Genomic DNA, 23,284 nt, shown 5'->3' on the forward strand with positions numbered 1-23,284 from the left:
TTTACCACAGACTGTGCTGAGATATAACTTCTTCGAATTATACCTCTTGGGAAAACTTGTAGTGGGAAAAGTGAAACTGGAAATACCTTATTAATTGGGAATTTCTTCATCACTAAATGTTAGTCAATTTCCATGACGAAAAAAAACTTCCTGTAAATCTGCAAATGTGTATGTAGAACCATCAAATACAAAGACACACCTTGAATTTTTGACATGTCTCTCACTGAGGAAGAGGTGAAATCAGAAATATTGAGTTATGAGAATCTATTGAAGACTATAGAGGACATGGGTACGAGGAATGAACGAGGATGCTAATAAATAAATTTGGAGATACACAAAAACAATATAGCAAGGGAGATTAGACCCAAATTTTATGACACATTGGATGAAGAGCAGATCCGTGATGAAGCAGATGAAAGAACATGTACGTTGGCAAAGTCATCTCAACCATATCACAGAGCAAATGAGTTACTGCAAGGTTTATTTGGATCCATTTGTCGTTGTTTAGTAAGATTGCATTTTGCACATCGTAGCCGAATTCATTTTTTCTCAAGCAATTTAGAGGATTCAATTTCAATGCTAAAACAGTCTGTAAAAGACATGAGAGGCTTTTAAGATCATGAGAACAATATGTATAAAAATAATCTTATATAGCATTCATTCAACTGCTAACTCGTAAAAGAGTATGCAAACACATATCTTGGAGGTAAAGGCTTACAAGTTGTTGCTTGTAGTTTTTAAATGCTGTTTACTTTAAAGGATTTTTTAAATATATTTTGTTAAATATTTTGTATGTTTTGCTTTAGTTGGAAAAAATATCAACCTGCTCAATGAATATTGGATTAAATTTGGGAGGAAAAAATAAAGAAAGAATGAGTGATTTTACCTAGAATTCAACATCGAATAGTCAATTGCAATACAATTATTTTTACAATACAAATGGTTTCAATGAAACTTTAATGAACATTTTACCTTGAAGTGAGCAGTAAGCAAACCAAATTAAAGGGATTATCTACACAAAAAATGAAAATTCTGTCAAAATTTGTATACATTTATAAATTTCTTTGTTCTGATGATCACCATAGTGGGGAAAAATATTGTATCTTTTTTTTGTTTTGTTCTGCTAAACACAACATTTGATATTTTACTCTAGGGCACATTATGTCCCAGAAATGTCAGTTGCCAACATTTTCCAAATATCTTTCTTTGTGTTCAACAGAACAAATATCAAATTTTAAAGCAAAGTGGTTTTAAGACCATGAGGAGAAAAGGCGACTTGTAGTGGCCATCAGAGAACATTTATTCACAGAAAGAATCAAAGTTGAATCAATTCTACAATTTAGAAGCCTCTATTATTGTTATCTTAAATCAAACATTTTAAGAAATTTAAATATTTTTGGAGTTTACTTAAAACCTGGTGACCTCGAAGCAAACTGGATAACTTAAATTAAACTAAATTAAACCTTCAGCAAATCTTCGTGTTCCTCTTACGTTCTACATGCCTTGAGATCGTTTACTATACGTTTACTATAGCTTACATTAAGTCTCTATGCGTTCACCATTAAACATTGGATAGAGCTCAAACGTAAGTAAATTTCATTTGGCTATAAAGAAGATTTGGAGGATTAAAACCACGTGAGCGCTCTGTAAAGCAGACCAAAAAAAGAGACAGCGACCTCTAGTGGCCACCAAAACCACCTTTGTCGACAATGACAGAAATTTTGCTTAAAATCTCGAAAATGGAGTGCACTTATATGCACACAGCCCTGATCTTTTTCTTTTAAATTCATATTTTTACAGGTTTAACAAAGACAAATTCCTAGAAATTACCCAGTTTACCCAAAACCTGCTGACCTCTGTTCGAAGAAAACTACTTAAATGAATCTTTAATTTCTGAATGTATTGCCCCAACTTCAGCAAATCTTTTTGTTCCTCCTGTTGGCCTACAAAATATAGCCAATGCCTTGAGATTGTTTACTATACTTATTCAGTCCCTATAACTTCCCCTTAAAACAATGGACAGTATGTTTTATTTAGTATTACATAAACACTCTCTAAAAGGAGCTACACACCAAAACAATGATATCATACATTTTACAATGGCTATTAAGAAGCTGAGCATTCCCTATAGCCGATCTGGGATCTGTGTGCGGCAAGACCATAATCCAAACAGCATGGTTTTCTGCATAAATATTTACTCATATAGGACATTAACCAGACAATAGAGCTGTCAAAGTCTTATGCTTTCCAAGAAAGGCATTCCAAAACCACGGCTAAAATATGGCTCATAAAAAGATTTGGCATGGTGGTCTTTATTTGGATCTTCTGCTCCTCTGCTGTTGATTCTGTTGAATGACACAAACTGCTGTGAAGTGCATATTCACTTGAAATTATAGTTTAGATCAATTATTTAGATGTAAATTCAACAGCATCACATGTCGCAAGAAGTTAACCATCACAAGTTAAAAAAAGAGCCATTAAGTCAGTATCAGAACACTAACATCCGTTTGAGTTTTGACCATACAAGCATCAATTATTCACGCACGAGAAGATGGTTGATAAAAGGCCACGCCTAGCTGAAAGGCACCAAGAAAGAAATCTATTAGAGCTCTAAAGAAAATGTGCTATATTATAGCACTAAAAGTGATTCTTGGATCGTAATCATAGTGGAACCACTTTAATGCTAGAGCCATATTTTGGTGCTTGAATGGTTCTTCAGCGGTTCTTTGGGATGACTGAGGTGCTATATAGAACCACTGAAGAACCAAACGTGGGCTTTAAAGGTTCTTTATACGTAAACGGATAAAAAAGAACCTGCGAAGCACCAAGATTGTTCACCATATGACTACGAGCAAATAACCAATTTGAGTGCTATAGCACCATTTTTTTGTGGACCATTTAGTTTAGAAAAAAAAGTAGGATCATGACAAATGAAAAGTATGCATTCTGTGCATTAATAGGTTAAATCAAACTAAATATAGGCATTATGTGCTGTAGGTGACTAATGCATCATAAGAAATGTCCATTGGGGCTCAATGGCAGCTATGGTATGCAGTCTAAAAATTCACACATCTGCACCTGTCGCTTCCAATGCACACAATTGGTGTTTTTCTCGTGCAGCCTACTCTCTATCCTGCATGTAATAGGCATATCTATATTGTATTCATTTCTTAACCAGGTTTGTTTTGAAATATTGTCAGTTTCCTAGACATGCACTAATGAGGTCAGCAAACTGTTTAGTTCTGTCTCTTTGCACCAGGGTGGGGTGTCCATAAAGCTCTAACCACACTGCCATGTGAGGAAAGATTCATCTCAGAAAATCTGTTGTCTCTGGCTGACCGAGAGATGTCCGTGGCGCTGGAAAAGGGTAAAAAGTCAAAGCCAAGAGGGAATTTGGCCAGATGGATTTGGCGTTCGTTTCCCCATGTTTTTCTCATCCTGTCGCTCATGTCATTTGCGGCTTTGGGAGCGATTATTTTTGAACAGATTGAGAACAATGAGTCGAACGACAAGACCAAGGAGATCCAAAGCGTAGTGCGCAACATGGTAGAAACAGTTCAAAACCACACTGGTATGGAATAGATACTTTTACGCGCGTGTCTATTTGACTAAAATGGATTTCTATAATAAGTTTTCTTTTAAAGCATCACATTTGTTTGTTGATTGTTGATTGGTTATTTGTAAGCCATGTGGTCAGGTTTGTCTTGTAAGGTTATTAAAATTGATTTTAGGTAATTCGACGGAGCTTATGAATAACGTACAAACGATTTTGGATGAATTAACAAAACTAAAGGAGATGCAGAAATGGGACTTCTATGGTTCGCTTTTCTTCTGCTGTACAGTGTTAACTACGATAGGTGAGTGATCTTATTTAAAAAGTTTGAGAAATTTGTAAAAGTTTGAATTTTGTTATTTTATAGATATTATTATTATTATAATATATAGATATATTGTTTTTTGTTCATTAATATATAGTCCATTAACTATTGTATGTAACTGCACCACTGTATGTTATTCACAGTTTCTGACCTTTGGTCACGCACACACATTTACAGAGTTGCCAGCAGTAACCAGTCTATGCTGATGCAGACATGAAGTGGCACATGTTAAAATTTGTAGGCTATAAATGTATTAACACAAAAACATGGATTATTTGAAGCTTAAATTATGTCAATGAGTGGTGGTATACAAGTGAAGAAAATATATGCTTCTACCGTCATTCATTAAAAAATTAATAGCTTAAGAGATGTGATGCCATTAAATCAGAAAACAGTAGACCCCCCCTTCAGTAGTGATGATAAGGGGTCGGAAGTCACATGTTCTGGTTGTGGTGCATGTTCACGATGTGGGTGGATCATATGGAGATCATATCAGTTATTTATGGTCTTCCATTATGTACATAGAAGCCTGAACCATGTAAGATTCAGACAAAACTATGATCCTTTCACAACTTATATTTTTTCAATATTGTTATTTTATTAGAAAAAGAATGTGAGAAATAACAGTCTTTAAAATAACAATTTAAAATAAGATAACTGTCTTGTTCGGTCTTGCACATCAGAAATAACATATTTCATTCAGTTGCAGTGGTGCATTCTTTTAATAGTTGAAGATGTGAGGAAACCAAGCACATTTCCTTTTTTCATGCTTTCAGCTTAAATTGTAAAACATTTCAGATGGTCATCTTCAGAAAATCCACATAAAAAGCTTTTTGTTCTATGAAATCGAATTAGTAGAATAGTGCCATTTGCTTTTTATTGTGGATGTCCATTTTGTTGTAAAGGAAGAGTGTATGTGGGTTTCTCTTGACCTTAATGATTATTGGTTTTAGAGTCAGCTGAAGGCTGTACCTAAGAAAGTTGATGAGTTCATTCAAATGTACCATGACTAAACATCTGGAGATTCTCTTGCAGTTTTTTTTCTGTTACATGATGCCAATGAGTAAATATTTCAATTACTGTGAACTTTTCAGATGTTTGACCAAACTACAGGTAGAGGGTGCTGTTAATCTTGGGAATGTGGTTTCACACACATCTTAGGTTGCACACCTTGTCATCTTGGCTTTGATAAAAGAATTATGAAGCTGCATACTGCATACAGAAAGATGAACTTATTAAATGGTTATAACACGCAAGTAAAATAATAGTAACCATCAACTTACTTCTTTCTTGGATTAATGAAGGCCTACAAATGTACTTACAACTATTGGTCTGATAAGCATAAACGTTTAAACTTTGATTCATTAAAATTCATTTTTCACAATATGATTTCAAGATTCAAGAGTTGAAAGATTTCTAAAACTCAGGTGTCCATTTTCATTTAACAGGATATGGGCAAATGTACCCAGTAACCTATGCCGGGAAGGTGGCGTGTATCTTTTATGCGATGGTCGGCATACCTCTCATGTTGTTGGTCATCTCAGATGTGGGCGATATCTTAGCTGTTCTCCTGTCTAAAGCCTACGCGCGCCTCCGCTTGATCCTCAAGCAAATGAGGCAAAATCGCTCTTGGAGCCTTCAAAGAGATGATAAAACGCCACCTTCCATCCAAGTACAGAATGTTGATGGTACCTACACTTTCAGGCAGGATGTGGTGATGCATGACACAATGGCCTTGAAGCAAGTAATGCAACCTAAATGGCCCCTGAAACGCAATTCCCTACAACATCATAACAACAAAGAGATCTTTGACCGGATTATTATTGAAGAGAATTTCAAGCATAAAGGTGATCTCACAAAATCTAGCTCCTGTCCCGAGCTTGACCGAATGCCACCCACACAGAAAGACTTTCAATTATTCGCAAATATTGGACAGCAGATGGACCTCCTTAATGTTCCTCTACTTGTCATCCTGCTGATGGTTTTTGGATACATGTTGATTTGCAGTCAAATGCTGAGACTTTGGGAGACAAATATTGAACCCTTCGATGCCTTTTATTTTATCTTCATCACGCTGACCACCATCGGTTTTGGAGATATTCTGCCTGGCCACCCAAAGAACTTCATGGTTACTTTTTTATTTATTATCATGGGTATGGCCGTCATGAGTATGGCCTTTAAACTGGGCCAGTCGAAAATTGTTTGCTGTTACAGGCGTTTCATAAAGTGTCTTAGTATGGGCAGGGTTGGAATGGAAAAATACCAAGACAGTAAGTGAGGGTAAGAGAGACTTAGGTTTTAGGCTTTGCTTAAAGCAAATGAAAACACTACAGAAGAGCATATCTACTTTCGCCAAAAGAAGGTAACGTGTTTTAAAGTCCATATCATTGGCAACCCGATATAGTGGGTCAAGAGGATAGAAGGGATAGTCCTGCTACAGGTGTGCAAGTATAAGATATATAAGGTCAAAATACAGTGTTTACCCCTTGTTAAAGCCAAATTATAACATTAAGTTTGTACATGTGTAAAGTGATGCTTGTTAGAAATGTACGCATCTAACAACAGTTATATAGCAGGTGTATTTATTCATTACATATATGCATTTATGAAAAATAAAATGGTTTATACTCGAATGCAAAAATTTGATATGTTATGTTATAGGATAAATATAAATAATGCCACTGTGCTGAAAAAAAGTGTGAAAAAAAGTGTGAATTAATGTATTCACCTTTATTCCTGCAGATGTTGTAAAAAACAATAAGTATATTGTTAAAGGAATGTAGCTTACATGCTATTACACAAGCTTCTAAATTCTAGCACGTGCCATTGGCTGTGAAATGTATTATTAATAATATATTATGCACTTTGAAACACGTTTGAGTGAGTGAATGAATAAATTATTCTGCCCTATTGATTCTGTTGATGTTCTCATATTCTTATTACTGTGTGACTTATGCAGGCACAGTTTTCCTTGGGTTACAGCCGTCAGTGTTAAAGGATGCTGTTTGATTTTGGGCCACAAGGTCGCGCTATTGTAACGCAGCAGGTTTTACTGTGTGGTTAAGTGCACCGCATGACTTTCATTGATCACTGAACAGCACTTGGCTTTAAATTTTAATTTATATTACCCCTACCGCAATGCAAACAAGTTATGTACCTTTATCTGGGTGAACAGCGTGGAATGAGCTTTTAAACGCATGTCAATTTAATTTCCAGCAAACGTTTAGAAATTGAATGTCAATTAAAGTAAACGGGATAAAGGTAAGCCAATAACTTAAATATCTTTGCATTTACTTGAAGTAAAAACGAAGCAGCAAAGACCTTTAGTCCGTTCCATTTTTTGTCTGACCCTTTATTCTTCCGTGGATGAGCGCACGCCATTTGAGTCCTCTCAACGTGACGTCAAACACTAGTCAAGCCACTAAAACGCTCCGCACCCAGCGTGCCTTTCAACCGGGATCTGACAGCAAAGCTCAATGCAAATGCGCGTATAAGGTAAGAACTAAACTTCTATTGGATATATACTGTATATAGCAAAGACACTTTTGTTTGCAGTTTATTCTTTTTTTTTTGAGAATTTAACCACGTAGCTTATTTCAGGTGATTTGATCTAATACAACAGAATAGTTGAATTAGGATGTGTTTTGTATTTTTTTCTCACATTTGCAGTTTTCTCAAGCAAGTTTGTCTTAACAGCATTTTGTAACATTTTACCATGTTTCTATTTTACTGAGTTTCTTTAACAGGCGTTTTCTTGCTCTGTTGCAGCAGGACCTATATCGCTCTCTTGCAATTGGATTTTATAAAAATGGGACTATTTAATGCCCTTAGAGATTTCAGTTTACTGACATGGCTAAGAGAAGAAAGACAATCTCGGAGGTTGATTCTCTTGATCGTTTTTATCGCTTTGCTGCTTGACAACATGTTGTTGACGGTGGTCGGTAAGTGCTATGGCTCACACACCTGTTACACGAGAAGAACATATGATGCTTAAGTAGCCTACACATCCCTCTGATGAACTGTTTATGCAAACTGTATATACAGTACATTTACATTTATGCATGTGGCAGACAAATTTATAGGCCTAACAATTATTGGTTGGTTTTACCACTGAATTCAAACAATAAGACTTTTAACACTGTATACATTACTGGACGTTAAATTTGTTTTTTGGCTTCGATAAAATGCCAAATATTTATATTTTGTTGTATGTGGAAAATGTTTAAAACCTGGAAGTTACATAAATTGTAAACATTGAAAACTTCATCTAAATCGGTGCGTTGTTTCTCAAATAGGCCCATACAAATTGCCAAACAATTTATAGGCTATCTGCTTACGTAAAAAGAGAGACGCAAATGTATGTTTTAGGCTATCATTCAATGTTAAATTTTAGTCAAATTAATCTCTTTGCGTTAAATTAACCAAAATGAAACATTTTAGCGTACTCATTCGAAAATTCAATGCATTTATTCTTGAAAAAAATGTGGAAAGCTAAGTGATCAAAAGATTGTTTTAATCTCCGTTCCCTTGTTAGTTTTCAATTGTCGGGAGCTCCGGTCGCTCCAGTTTATCTGAATTAAGCATCATGTCCTCGAGCGCTGTTAGTGCTCCGTCCGCGCGCGCTGTCATTAAATGTGACACTAAAACTGCTAAACTGCAGCTTCTGCCTGCGGCTCAAACTAAATCCTTGGTGTTTCGAGTCAGATCTTTGTTTGGCTTGTTGGTGTTTGCCTGCAGTGTTTATCTTACATCCACGAGAAACGATACGATGGAAATACAAACGAACAGTATGTCGTGTGTATAGATCTACATACGCCTTCATACAGATGATTAGGCGAAAACTAAACCACAAGTGCTGAATGAAAAGACTTTCAAACGTTATGAGCTGTCACTTCGTGTCCCAGTGGGTTATTTAAGCGTGATGATGTCAAAAAGCATCTAACACCCACAACAATTGTTTACGTGAAAGGTCAAAATCGGTCTTACACAGCATGATGAATTTTTCTTTTTCTAATAAGTATGTTGGTGACCAAAATGTTTTCTGTTACTAAGATGGGAACGGGATGGAATGACTGTTTAACTAGAGTAGTCTAACTATTATTCTAGTGAAAATATAGATACTAAAAAATGACCATGGTATTACCACAGAACAATGATTCAATTGATTATTTGCCTATAATAATGTTTAATTGTCCAAAGGGTTTAGTCGTCTATAGCTGTTTATAACAAATTTCTGAATAGGATGTTGATGTTGTGACACTTTAAAGCTTTAAGCTAAGCTTTATATAGAGATAACTAACCCATGTAGCCTATTAACAGATAACTTTATATGTGTTTTGTTTATTATTAGAAGCATAACTAACATCACTGCCCTTTTCCAAAATTCAGATTAGTGGTCAACCATAAAAAATTGTATTTTATGTATTGTTTTGGGGGCTGCCAAACTGATTCATCACATACAGAATAAAAGTTTGTGTTAATAATGTACTATCAGTCTGTGTACTGTGCATATTAATTTGGTGGTACTAATTTACACAAGTACACATACAAGCATATATGTAAACAAATATATAACATATGTATTCCCAATATTGGTAAATATAAATAAGTACAAAATCTTAATCTAAATATTTCCCTAATATATAAACATGTGTATGTTTTTGTGTTTATAAACACAAACAGACATAATATTATGTAAACAGCCCTAATTGTTATAGTCTTCCTGTAGCTCAGTTGATGGAGATGCTTATTGCCAGTCTATATGTTTTTATATTAAAATGCACTGTAAATTGCTTTGGATTAAAGCACTTCCTAAATGTGTATATGTTTATGTTTTTTTTTTTATGGCAGATTCAGAAACTGTTACGTTTGGTCACCTCTAAATATGTTTATACAGTCTTGGTTATTAAAACTGCACACATTGACTCTCTCTCATTTGTATGTTAGTGCCTATAATTCCCAGCTACCTGTACACAGTGGATGAGGAAGCCTCGCAGGCAGCCCCGAATCACACCATCTCCTCTATTTCCCAATCTGGCACCTTTCAGAGCATCGTATCTTTGTATGATAACTCTACACGTCTGACCGGCTTCAGTCCGCAGATGAGCACGGTCGGCCTGTTGACCCCAGCTCCTGCCTCTGCACATTCTCCTCAAAATCATTCTGACTGCCCGAAAGCAAACGACCAGCTCCTAAATGAGAATGTTAAAGTGGGTCTGTTGTTTGCCTCTAAAGCAACGGTACAACTCATCACCAACCCCTTCATAGGACCCCTCACCAACAGGTGGGTTGTTTATTATAATCTCCTAATTAAAAGTCATTCTTGCATCCAGTATATCTAAAAAATGGATGATTATTTATTGAAATATTAACATTGAAAATACAGAAAATATAATTGCTCTCTAAAGGAGAACGCCATTGGCTCTATTTGGACACATGGCTGAACTTTGTATATGTGTGATGTGAGTGTACAGTAAATGGAGTGTAAATAAAGTGAATATTGCACTGCAATTCCTTTTCTCCCGTCATCTGCCGAGCAACAGTCTTGTGAGCACTCGTGCATGTGCTGTCATTTTTACACCACGTTGCCTTACATGCTAAGGTTTGACCAGTTCACTTTAGGCTGGAAAAGCACTGCTTTGGACAGATCCACTTGAAATTTACCAAATCCTGCCTACATGTGGGATCAGACAACCATATTGCCTTATTATAGTGTGTCATTGTATTTATCTCACATTCCTTTTAATTTGCTTATTGGCTATTTATTTAATGAACTCAAAAGAAAAAAAAGAGCCTAATATAATATTATAATTAATGCAATGATATAAAATATTTTTGAGAAAGGTCAGTGTTGCAATGTGCAACACAGAACCTTGTGCTCGTTTGAACTTCTTTGAATGTTTTTAATCATAAGAAAACATCAGTGCTGAAGTGCTATTAGATAGGAGACTATATCGTATAAAAGATGTTACAAGAGTACATGTTTCTGTAAATGTAGGATAGGTTACCAGATCCCAATGTTTGTCGGTTTCTGCATCATGTTTGTTTCAACGCTCAGTAAGTAAATAATCATAATTTCATGCTGTTATTTAAACATTACTATGCAATATTATATAATGATTTTATACAATGATGCTGTCATTGTTATGATAATGAAATCTAGTTTTGTTTCTCCGGTCTGCGTGTTAAGTGTTTGCATTTTCATCAAGCTATACGCTGATGTTTTTGGCCAGATCCCTGCAGGGTGTCGGTTCCTCCTGTTCTTCTGTAGCAGGTAACTGACCATGTGCAACACTACATTATAACTCAACAGGATGCTTTCAAAAGCTGCTTTGTGCTTTATTGCCCTGCATAAAATGTTTTTATTAAGTGCACAATTTTAAAACCTGACCGCACTAAGATGCATTTGACTTTGATCCTCTCTGAAGTCTGCATGCACAAAGCCATTACTGGTGTTCTGGGCGCCCGCTTCTATTCAGAGATGTAGAGCATCAACTGTTTATAAATCTGATTCCAGCTTTCATTATATTAATAATTTATTGCATTTACTTTTCTTTTGTTACCATTTTTCTTTGTGTACATTAGTACATTTTGTACTGTGTGACTGACCTCTGCCTTCTGTAAGTGATTATTTGTGTGTCATTACACAGGTATGGGGATGCTGGCTAGTGTTTACACAGATGATGAGGAAAGAGGAAAGGCTATAGGAATTGCCCTGGGAGGTCTAGCCATGGGAGTTTTGGGTGTGTATTTTTGGAGGTTGGAAGTATTTGGGGGATTTTTAGATAGCATAATGTTCGTTAAAGCACAAGTATTAAAACCTGTAGTTTGATAACAGTATAAAATAAAAATTCCAGAAAAATTCAACAGAATATTACAAGTGAGATTTTACAGAAATGTGTTTAAGACATTTTATACATTAAGTGCTTTGAGTTTGATGTTTAAGAGGAAAAGTTAACTTTAAGTGGCCTTTCTAAAGCTCAGGAACAATGGTCAGTGTAAAAACCTTAAGTGATGAATTGAACCTGACTGATCCTCTTAGTGGTGTCTTGCTTTCACTACTTAACCATTGCATTGTCCAAGCGGATGTCTGGTTATTTTATTCAAGATAGTAAGGGATACATAATTTTTGCATATTACATTGGATACCTTATTATCAGTAATATTCTTGTTGTTATTTTAAACACTTGAGCTCAACAACAGATCAATGATTGGAATAGCTGATGTAAGCATGTATAATTGACATTAGTCTAAATTGATGTGCACAGTCGCCTGAGCGATGCAACTAACATACGTTTGATTTGTTTGTAGCTTGTTTTTATTTAAAGTATACTGGCAAAGACTTTTAAAGTAAAGATATTAAGTTTGATCTGCAGTGCTTGCATACTGTATGCTAGTAACCAAATATCTTGACCAAATGTGTGCATGTTTGTGTGTGATTTAGTTGGCCCTCCATTCGGCAGTGTAATGTATGAATTTGTCGGAAAGACGGCCCCTTTTCTTATACTGGCTGTACTTGCAGTGCTAGATGGAGGTGAGTAGATCTCACAACTCTCAAAGAACACAGAACAGTTTCCAAATTAAATATAAGCAACAGTAATGTAATAGCAAACCTTCCAGTTGTTTTGATACAAATTAGGCACCGCAATCTCTGTGAAACTGAATGCGGGTGACAGAATTTCAAATGCTAAATCAATTATTTGTGTTTTACCTGATTACCTGTGTTTTTCATTTTTATGAGCAGCTCTGCAACTATTTGTGCTTCAGCCGTCGAAGGTTGAACCAGAGGTGAGTACATTTCCTTTCTGATCTGATCCAACCTGAGCTGCTGCCTGCTTTCCACAACACTAGTTTTGGGGGTTATAAGTGATGGATAAACACAACTAAAGGTCATGCTTTGCATTAGGAGTGAGTCATGAGAGCATTTATACAAAGAAAGAAATACACAATGGATTTTTTTATAAATGTTATTCACAATATATTTATTATAAAAGATGTTGTATTTAGACCAGAGGAGGAAAAGTTTCAAGTACAATAGTGGCCAAAATTGATGTCGAAGGGTGGAATATTTGGACAGAGCTTGCTTTTAGGGTCCCTCAGGTTTAATTAAAACATCAAAATATAAGGAGTATGATACAAAATTGACAAAACATAACTTTAAGGTATTTATTTGACAAAATCATTTAGTCTATAAATATAAAAAAATGGCATGTTAGGGAAAATTGGCTTTATTTGAATGGATAGAAAATCAACGCTTACAGGAAATGAAACATAGGTTGACTAGAATTATATCTTTTGTCAATATTTGTTGGTTTTGCGGTAATCTTTTATAGTCCTTCTTAAAGACATTGTGTGTTATTTTTTGGACAAGCCTTCTTACATTCTTCTCAAATCTGAGCTTCAGTTTACACCCCAAGCGCAGTTTGCAATACCCAACACAATATTTAATGCATCTTAAATAATAAATTTGAATAAAGTGTGAAGACGTAAATTGTCCAAGCATCACTTTTGCCCAGTTCTGTATGTCAAGATAATGTTTTATTTTGAGAAAGAGGCTTATTTTTACCTACAGTCTTCTTGCGGCAATAAACTAAGAAAAGTACTTTAGAAAGATATGTTTTATGTATCCAGTAAGTAGTGCATTAGTCTGAAATGATGGTATATTTTAGTCTTATCAGTAGCATGGTGCTCTCTTGAGTGATAGCTTTAAAACTGTGTGTATTGAGGTATGAAAAAGTTGTGTTATTGCCATTATATCATATATGTGTGCAGACCCAAGTGTGTATTTTAGTGGAAGTTAGTGAAGGGGTTAGTGTTTGTATTAGGAATATTGTGCTTTGCTTGGCGTCACAGTAAGGGGAAATCTACGGCTGAGCAGCTGATCCAATCAAAGCATGACTGACTTTGATCAATGATGCTGATGGGTATCAGTTACTACGGAGACCACAAGGCCTCCAACAGACAGTGTGCACATAGGCAACAACATTTTACAGAAGTAGATGCTATTGTGCAGGAATAAGGATGCACAATTGCAATTCAGTAGCCATTGCTTTATTGCAAGGTTTCTTAAAGAGATACTTCAGATCTGTACATGAAGAGAACATTTACTCGCCCTTAAGTTGTTCCAACCTATATAAATGTCTTCGTTCTGTTGAACACAAAAAAATGAATTTGGAAGAATGTTAGCAATTTTCAGTTCTGAGGCATCATTCACTATCATAGTAGACAAAATGATTGTATATTTTTGTTCTGTTCAACATAAAATTAGTTATTATGAAGAATTTAGGAAAGCAAACCGTTCTGGGGCACCTTTGACTACCATTTTATTTTTCCTACCATGGTGGTGAATGATGTTTTCAAACATTCTAACAAAAATAAAGTAATTTTTACAAGTGGGTATTGCAGCAACTTGAGGGTAAGTAAATGATGACAGAATATTCATTTTGGGTGAACTATCCCTTTAAAAATGATGCAACAGTTAAGCAGTTCATTGTCACCTATATATGGAGTAGCCCACCAATATAAAGTGTTTCATGTGCTTGAAAGGGTCTTTTTCAAATAAAAGGACATTTGTATTGGTTAACCAAGGTCTTGCCTGATAATTATGTGTCATAAAGATTTTTAAATCAGTTTCTTTTGTTATTATTCTAGTTAGACAGTCTCTATTGTCTCAAATCAATAACCAATCAAATCAGTAATGCACATCAAATAGTAGTTAAGCTGAGACGGATGGAGATATCAACCAACAGCCCTCATGAGTGTCAATATCCAGCGGGATTATGGCTAAGGACAGCAGTGAGTGACAAAATCTAATTGTTGGGGCTGTGTTCTTCAGCCAGATCATTCCCAGCATTAATTAACCTTGTTAGGCCAGCAGACTTGGGTTGAAAATGAAAGTGTTTTTGAGTGAAATGACATGTCCACAAAGGAGCAGAATGTGCAGTGAAGTGGAGTAAAGAATAGCCGCTGATATAATGAGGGGGTTGATTGTCATCTCGGCGACCAATGAGCTCCATCAACACAATTACCTGATAGAGAATGTCACTCCAGGCATCACTTATATTACGTCAGCATTGTACAAAAAATACAACTAGACTTTCTAATTAAAGGGTGAAGTGTGCACTCTTATCTAATCGGAGTTGTGCAAATAATGAAAAATTATAACTCCCCCGTCCTAGTTGGATAAACCACGGTCCTGCAAATTGGTTGTTGTATCTGGTTGATGATGTCTTGATGACATCAAAAAGACAGTTATGTACACTTTGAGGCATTTAACCTACAAACGGCGTAATTTTGCTAATTAAGATGGAATAGTCGGAAGTATTTTAACAACAACAATACAAAAAATTGGGGCTGCACGATATTGAAGAGAAAGGCAAAATACGAAAAATTGCTAAATAATGCGATATATATATGATACTGATACGATCATTTAATTATATATTACACAATATGAAATATACTTCAAAAGTGCAATATGCAGAAACTTTTGCACAAGCAAGGTGCATGTTCAATGTTAAAGGGATAGTTGACCCAACAATGAAAATACTGTCATGAATTATTAACCTTCAATCTGTATACATTTCTTTGTTTGGTTGAACACAGAGAAAGATATTTGGAAGGAAGCTTGTAACCAAACAGTTTTTGGACCCCATTGACTATGGTAGGAAAAATTACAATGGTTGTCTAAAGTGCCTAGAACTGTTTTCTGTCCATTTTTCCAAATATCTTCAACAGAACAGATGAAAAGATAAAGTATTTTTTCCTGTGGTAGTCAATGGGGTCCAAGAACTGTTTGGGTATAAGCATTCTTCTAAATAACATTCTTTGTGTTCTTAAGAATAAAGAAAATTATACATATTTGGAACACCTCGAAGGTGAGCAAATTATTAAATAATTTTTATTTTTGGGTGAACTATCGCTTTAAAGAGATACTTCACCATAACATGAAAATTCCATCATCATTTACTCTACCTCGGATTGTTCCAAACCTTTAAACATTTCTTTGTTCTGCTAAACACAGGAAGATATCTGGAAGAATGTCAAATCTCCTCCCCTACTCTCTTCTATGGCAGTAAATGGTGGGTGAGATCTGACATTTCTCCAAATTTCATCCTGTGTGTTCAGCAAAGGAAGATTTTTTTTTTTTATATAATCTAAGGGGGAGTAAATGATTACAGAATGTTAATTTTTGGGTGAGGTATCCCTTTAAGACTGTTACAATTCTTGTCACACACAAAGTTGGCTGTGATACTTTTCTCTGATAGCTTAAGGGTGTCATAAATGCAACGCATGCACATGGGGATATACTTGCAACATATTGTTTCCCTCATTTTTTCCTGTGACACTCAAGCATCCTATCTCTATGGGAACCGCTGCACGAGGTTTCCCAAATGGCAGAGTGTCAGCCCCACACACCCTGACATACAACCCTTAATAAAAACCCTCAGGCTGCTATCTTTAAAAGAGAGCCCGGATCTTTGCAATGGGATACACTCAGTACCAATGATGTTCAGGCTCGTAACATTTGAAAGACTTCATGTTTTGGGTCTCGTTTTGAGTTTAATACATTAAATTTTTTCAACAGAGCCAGAAAGGAACTTCGCTGATTGGCCTCATGAAAGATCCTTACATTCTCATTGCAGCAGGTTAGAACAGCCAAAACATACTGTAAACATTATTCATTCTTATGGTGTTTTATATAAATTGTCTACGTGGACAGATCAAGATAAGCCTTTGAATTTGTGTGTGCTTTCAAGAGGCTGTGGGTGGTCCATATTACAGGGTGTCATTTCTCTGTGAGAGATGGATGAACGTGTGTCAATGTCTATACATGAGTGAAAGAGAGAGAGAGAGTGAAGTGGTTAAGAAACGTCTGTCTTCGTCTCTGCCTCCAATTACAGTGGCCTGAGAGCAGGGCAGGGTGATGCTGTTTATTGTATCCTGAAAAAGGAAACGGAGAGAGAGGTCTGTGGGGGGGTCATAAAGATGAGGATGAATCCACTTACTCTTCCTCATTTCTTATTGCAGGTTCCATTTGTTTTGCTAACATGGCCATTGCTATGCTGGAACCAGCTCTGCCCATCTGGATGATGGAAACTATGTGTCCAAGGAAATGGCAGCTAGGTTGGAGAATGCGCCTTTTGTCATTACCTGTATACACACAATTTTTATTTTGTTATTTAACTATTTTTGTTATTTGACTATTTATAGTGCATAATACAGTATAAAATGCAACCATGTAATTGTAGTAAAAATAAGAAAAAAAGACAATCTCATATAAGTTCTAGTCATTTTGGATACCTTTTTATGTCTTTTAGTAAAATTGTATCTCCCAATGTGTGGGTGTGACGAACAGCAGGACATTTAATCCGTTCCTTTGTTTCTTATTTATGTGTCCTCGGACCGAGTACAGCACCGCTTACTGTGGTGTCTTAACTGGTCCAAAATTCAGCACCACATACGAGTGACTCTTTTCGAGTGACTAGTGGCTTTTCACATTACACCAGTTAGAACACAGAATCCAAAATATTTTCCATTTATGAACCCTGGGTTTCTCCCTGCTGTTTAGGAAGCTGACTGATAATAAAGAGAGAGAGAGAGATTAGTAAAAGGGTAAAAGGAAAGGCAGAGCGTGAAGCAGGAAAACAGTGAAAGAAGGAGAGAGAGAGCTGGTAAGGGAGTGTCTTCTGTCTGGCAGGATATTGAAGTGTCATTTGCAGGCAAAGGAGAGCAGGCTAACTAATGAAAGAGAGAAGGAATGAGAGAATGAGAGAGGCAGCTTCATAACCACGTCTGTGAGATTCAACTGATAGCGTGTCGTCTTATCTGTGTCCTCTTCTCTCTCTCTCTTTTCTCTCCACATTTAGGAGTTGCATTTGTGCCAGCCAGCATCTCATATCTTATAGGGACCAACATCTTTGCCGTTATGGCTAACAAAATGGGGAGGTAGGAGAGGGAAATGAATGTGTTTTTCCCCCACTTCTCCTTTCTTATCTTCATCCGCTCCGCTATCGGCTGGAGAAGCTTTAAATGAGTTTCTGTGGGCACGTTTTGTATTTTTTTTCAAGGATCTCAGCATGCTGATTCCCATTTCTGTTTGTTTGTTGTTTACATGCTGCTTATAGTAAAGTATAAACACATTAAACATAAGATGCATGTGCTTTTGTTTCTCATTGTGAGAATATGTTTCTTCAGCATGACATTCTCTTGAATATGCCTGGAGATGTTGCTAATAAAAGAGTAGAATGTCTGACAGAAATTTCTTCGGAGGGGTCTGCAGATTTGCTCTTTGACATTTTAAGGACTTTATGTGTCTCCTTAAGGACTGCATGTTTTGCTTTGCCCTGTGTTCCTTGGGTGTGTTACTAAATGTCCTTACAGGAACCTCTGGTTCAGAGTTTAAGGTTTTTGTTGGCTTCATCTACAGACTTTTTTCTTGTGTTTCTCTCTCTTTTGTAGATGGCTGTGCTCACTCATTGGAATGGTGCTGGTTGGTATCAGCATTCTCTGTGTAAGTTATTTTGCACTAAATCCATCACAATTGCCTCTAGAAACCAATCTTTAAAGTGATAGTTCATCCAAAAATAATATTTCTTTCATCGTTTACTCACACATTCATCATTTCAAACCTGTATGACTTTCTTCCGCAGAACACAAAAGAATATATTTTGAAGACTGTTGGCGCCCTTTAACTTACATTGTTTTTGTGTTTATACAATAGAAGTAAATAGGTGCCGGCACTGTTTGGTTATAAACTTTCCTTAAAATATCTTATTTTGTGTTATGCGGAAGAAAGAAAGAGATGATGTCAGAATTTCCTTTATTGGGTGAACTATCCATTAAACAACACACTACACTGGACTGCTTTTATATTTATTTCAACACAATTTGACTATATTGATTTGAAGCATATAGTGAATAAAAGCCTGATATTAAAACATACTGTACTTTGGTGTTGTTGATACTGTGGTGTTTCCTCTAACATGATAAAGAACTAATGGGTTCTGGCTGGGTGCGGAGGATATTTGAGGCCCTGGTCTCACATGTTTTGTTCCCCACTGACTGTGTTGAGGGCTGGAAAGAAGGTTTATTGTGAAAACAGAGCTTTGATTCTGCCGGCCCCACATATCCTATTTAGCAAAAAGACATATATCAGATTAAACTGGAAAACCAGTTCAGATTGAAAATCAGAAACCTAAATAAAAACTTGCTAATGGGGACATTGTGTGGTTAAATGATCAGAACTGGTTATTATAAGTTCATTTAAAATTGATAAAGTACTTATAAGTATTTATTTATGTGTTTATACTTAGTATTTAAGAGAATAAAAAATGATAAAGTAGACGTTCTGTAAAATAAAAAAAAATGCCTTACAGATCCACACCTTCTATAGTAAAGTCATTAATATGTGTTGTATCCTCTAATTGTGCTTCAGGTGCCTTTCGCAAAAGACATATACGGACTGATTGTGCCAAACTTTGGAGTCGGATTTGCAATTGGTACGTTAAACAAAAAATGATTCTTAATCAATGCATTTATTAACATCTGAAAGTTATTTTAAATTTTTCATCTTTTTGTGGAATATGTAAACCATATTTAAATTATTTGGTAATGCTGTTTGATTTGCAGGTATGGTGGACTCCTCCATGATGCCCATCATGGGTTATCTAGTGGATTTAAGGCACGTGTCTGTGTATGGTAGTGTGTATGCCATTGCTGATGTTGCATTCTGCATGGGCTTTGCTTTAGGTAAGAAACAAGGAATTACAGTACATTTCACATTTAACTGTACATTTGCTAACATTGATGCTATCTATATTAGAGACTCGATGAACGTGTGTTTGTCATGTAGGTCCATCAGTAGGCGGGGCGATCGCGAAGAGTATTGGCTTCCCCTGGCTCATGACCATCATTGGTGTGGTGGACATCCTGTTCGCTCCACTTTGTTATTTCCTGCGAAATCCTCCCGCCAACGAGGAAAAGATGGTCAGAGTCCAGCATATGTCAACATACAGTACATTCATGACACACATGGAAATTAAGGAAATGTTGAAGCTCTTTCCATATACACAGCTGAAGATAAATATGTCTACATTTATAGGTGTACTGTGGCCATTCTAGTCCAGTGTCTGTTGAATTTCAACAAAATCAAACCTCAGGAGTGACATAAAGTCATCCAATATCAATGTGAACGATCACATACATTTTTTTTAACTGTTTCTAAATACAAATAAATATTACTGCTGTATTACTTAAAAGTGAATATGAAGTATTTGAGGTTTTAATATTTTAGGTTATTTATCTTTCTTCAGTTTTAATGATATTTATATTTGACACAAAAAGGACAATTTTACATACCTATAAAATACAAATAGAAAATTTTGAAAAACTGAAAATAATATTTTAATGCTCTCTTAATTTTTCTGCGTCTGTATTAGCTGAATGCAAAAATAAGACCCGATGCAAAAATATTATCTTGTATTTTTAATTTTTTAATTTTTGATAAACAGAAGAAACCTGCACACTGTCAATCCTGCAAAAGTTTCACAATATATTTAAATACATTTTGATACTTTCTCAAGATTGATATTGTGCAAGTTTCTTCTGTTCTTCCTGATTACTGACCATTTTTGGTCTTTTTCTGACGCACTTATTTCCTGCAAGGGGGTCACTGATTTATTATTGGTTTAAAATGATTATTTACCATTTGAAGTCAACATGATGACTCAAATCCCTATTATCATCATTATCCCAATAATAACAACCGCACGTTCGCTCTCCACCTGCCATTCATCCTTTCATTTAGATTTTATCTCTGACTTCAAACCACTGACATGATAGAATATGACCAATACAGAAAATTATGTTACATAATATATACAAATAAAGACTATGCAGGATGCCCTTAGGCTGAGATCAAAGATTGATGCTGATCTAAACAGACTTGTGCATATGCTCTCAAATGCTACGTGATCAAAGCCATCAGTGTTTCTTTCTCAAGAGGAGCACTATGCTGCTCCTAAAGTGTATTAATGTGCGCTCGAAAAACAGATGTACAGACACGCCCTTTAGCACCGAAATAAACCCACTGTGTTTTTCACCTTTCCTCTCTCAGGCCATTTTGATGGACTCCAACTGCTCAATGAGGACGCGTTCCTATTCCACCCAGGGCTCCAGCTACCAAATGGGCGACGATCTGGACCCAGAGAGCCCTGAATAAGTCGCGTCACTACCCTCGAACATGTACAGTATGTCACCTATTTTGTTGTATGAAAGAGGTAAACAACAGACTTTGAAGAAAACCATGATGCCAATATGTAAGAATATCAGATATCTGTCCCATGCTTGTCCTGTGGCTGTGATGGTCATGTTCTACTGAAGCAAACCAAAGCTGTTCTCATTGATGTTTGTTCTCAGTGTGAGAGAAGTTAATCTAACCAACAGCCTTATTAATATAGAAAGCACCTGCATGTGATTCCCGAGCAGGATTTGAGAGAAAAACAAAGGGGGCAAACAATAAATGTACACTTTTATTTTGTGTAACAAAATTAAACTATTAACAAAGATCATTTTATTAATTTATATACAATGGTAGAATCCAATGTTTCACACGATATGACTTTGTGGACAGATATGTGTTGGATATTTATTGTTTGTCTGTGATGATTGGGAAAAATGTGGTCTTGATGTATCTATCGGTCCTGTTGAAGTCTGTTTTCATAGGAGTAAATGTCAGGTGCATTGAGATAAAAACATTACAACTCACCTTGAAATGGGCCTTAAAATGTTATCATTTGTAACATCAAATTTGAGGATTTTTTTTATAATGTATTGATTGCTTCAAATCCGCTCAATTATTTGACTGCATTGATGCTTTGGTTTCAATTCAGGCTTTGTGAGAGCAGGCGTCAGATGTTTTATCTTTGAGTGCAGCACCTTATCATGCTCTAAAAATGCATCATGGTTTCTTTTTTTCTGAAAGGCATTAGATAATCAAGCAGAATGTCAACACGTCTTACTGTCTTTGGAAACGTCATATTTGTGTGACTTGCGTGATGTTGACAAAAAATCATTGTAATGTACTTTCAACAATGAGCCACGCCTAATATTGGTTACACATGGTGACAAACTGTTTCAGTTTAAAGGAAAATAAATTATTGCTGTAAAGCATCCAGATACTTTAGATTATATTTTCAGTTTGAAGTGTATAAAGTATATATATACAGTATATATATCTATATTTTAGTAGGTCATGAATCTGTTCATTTGTAAGAATATTTCAATATGTCTAATTTTACTAATTGTTTGCTATTTTTGCTTTAAGTCAATATTTTTATTCATCATAATTTACTTAAAAATCCAATTAAGGATTTGGGCAGATCAATTATATGGTGTCAATAGTCCTTTTAATACTAAATGCATTCAATGCCTTAAAATCGAACCTTTTGTAAACATCATTAAATGGCAAGTCTTATCTAACTTTGTCCCCAATTATGGTAAATATAGCAAACAAAATTTAAATCTTGTAGTTTTTTGTTAAGTATCAAGTGGGCATAAAGTGCCAAACAGATTGGCCTTATAACTCCTCGCCGTTTAATTTTTCCCGACTCATACAGATAAAATAGAGAGGAAACAGATCTTGAGCATCGATTAATGTTTGTTTATTTTCTGTGGAAAACTTGTTTATTATTGTCCACAGCAAAAAAAAGTTATTTGATACAGAGCTGCAATACATTTATTGCAACAATTTTGATCAGAAGTGGCCTTTGATAAAAATCTTGTTAGTTCAACTTGAAGTATCTGGACGACTGGAGCTTGTTTATGTTAGATACGAAGGATGGAGCCCTGCTCTTAATCCTAGAACTGCAATTACGGACAGACCAAATGCACATGAGTCAGCAGAAAGAATCGAACAGACCTGCATTACAGCCTCATTCTGCTTAAGATCACAACCAAACCCTGTTTATGGAGATATGAAACACCTAAACCTGTCAAGGTACAAAATAAATGTGTTACGGATACTAACACCAAGTTTAAAAAAATAGTTATAATGATAAAGGTCTTGCTAATGTTTGCCAAATTAATAAATTGCACCAGTTTTCCTTTAACCCTGTAATTAAATTATAACACTGTTCATCAAGTAATGATTCAATTATTGGAGTGTTATGTATTTTTTTATTTATCAAAGCTTTGTGTGTTCCAATGTCAATGTGTGCCTTCAAACTGATGTCTTTTGTTTGTGTTAAACTAGGTTAATTGATGGTTTTATATCCAGTGTTTCATCTGGTGGTAATGAGTGTGACTGCACCAGACAATAAATGTTTAATCAGACGTAATGTTTGCCTTTCCATAATGATTTTCACAATGCAGCAAAATTAATTTTATGATCGCTTGTGCAGCAAACC

At 35.6% G+C, this 23,284-nt stretch overlaps 2 protein-coding genes across 2 annotated transcripts; both read left to right on the forward strand.

Annotated features, from left to right (window-relative positions):
• Positions 1 to 3,345: 3,345 nt before the first annotated feature.
• On the forward strand, positions 3,346 to 6,208 carry kcnk18 (potassium channel, subfamily K, member 18). The gene is made up of 3 exons (XM_056767641.1): positions 3,346 to 3,571; positions 3,732 to 3,857; positions 5,327 to 6,208. Exons 1-3 carry the CDS (start codon positions 3,346 to 3,348, stop codon positions 6,154 to 6,156), a joined length of 1,182 nt encoding a protein of 393 aa, XP_056623619.1. The 3' UTR covers positions 6,157 to 6,208.
• Positions 6,209 to 7,344: 1,136 nt separating this feature from the next.
• Positions 7,345 to 23,215, forward strand: slc18a2 (solute carrier family 18 member 2). Its single transcript, XM_056767026.1, has 16 exons — positions 7,345 to 7,373; positions 7,650 to 7,819; positions 9,825 to 10,161; positions 10,876 to 10,934; positions 11,068 to 11,151; positions 11,528 to 11,620; positions 12,322 to 12,411; positions 12,622 to 12,665; positions 16,465 to 16,525; positions 16,908 to 17,003; positions 17,747 to 17,825; positions 18,339 to 18,390; positions 19,315 to 19,378; positions 19,509 to 19,628; positions 19,732 to 19,865; positions 20,995 to 23,215. Exons 2-16 carry the CDS (start codon positions 7,687 to 7,689, stop codon positions 21,097 to 21,099), a joined length of 1,551 nt encoding a protein of 516 aa, XP_056623004.1. The 5' UTR covers positions 7,345 to 7,373; positions 7,650 to 7,686; the 3' UTR covers positions 21,100 to 23,215.
• The last annotated feature ends 69 nt before the right edge of the window (positions 23,216 to 23,284 follow it).

This window comes from Triplophysa dalaica, chromosome 15 (genome assembly GCF_015846415.1).
Source record: "Triplophysa dalaica isolate WHDGS20190420 chromosome 15, ASM1584641v1, whole genome shotgun sequence".
Classification (NCBI taxonomy): domain Eukaryota; kingdom Metazoa; phylum Chordata; class Actinopteri; order Cypriniformes; family Nemacheilidae; genus Triplophysa; species Triplophysa dalaica.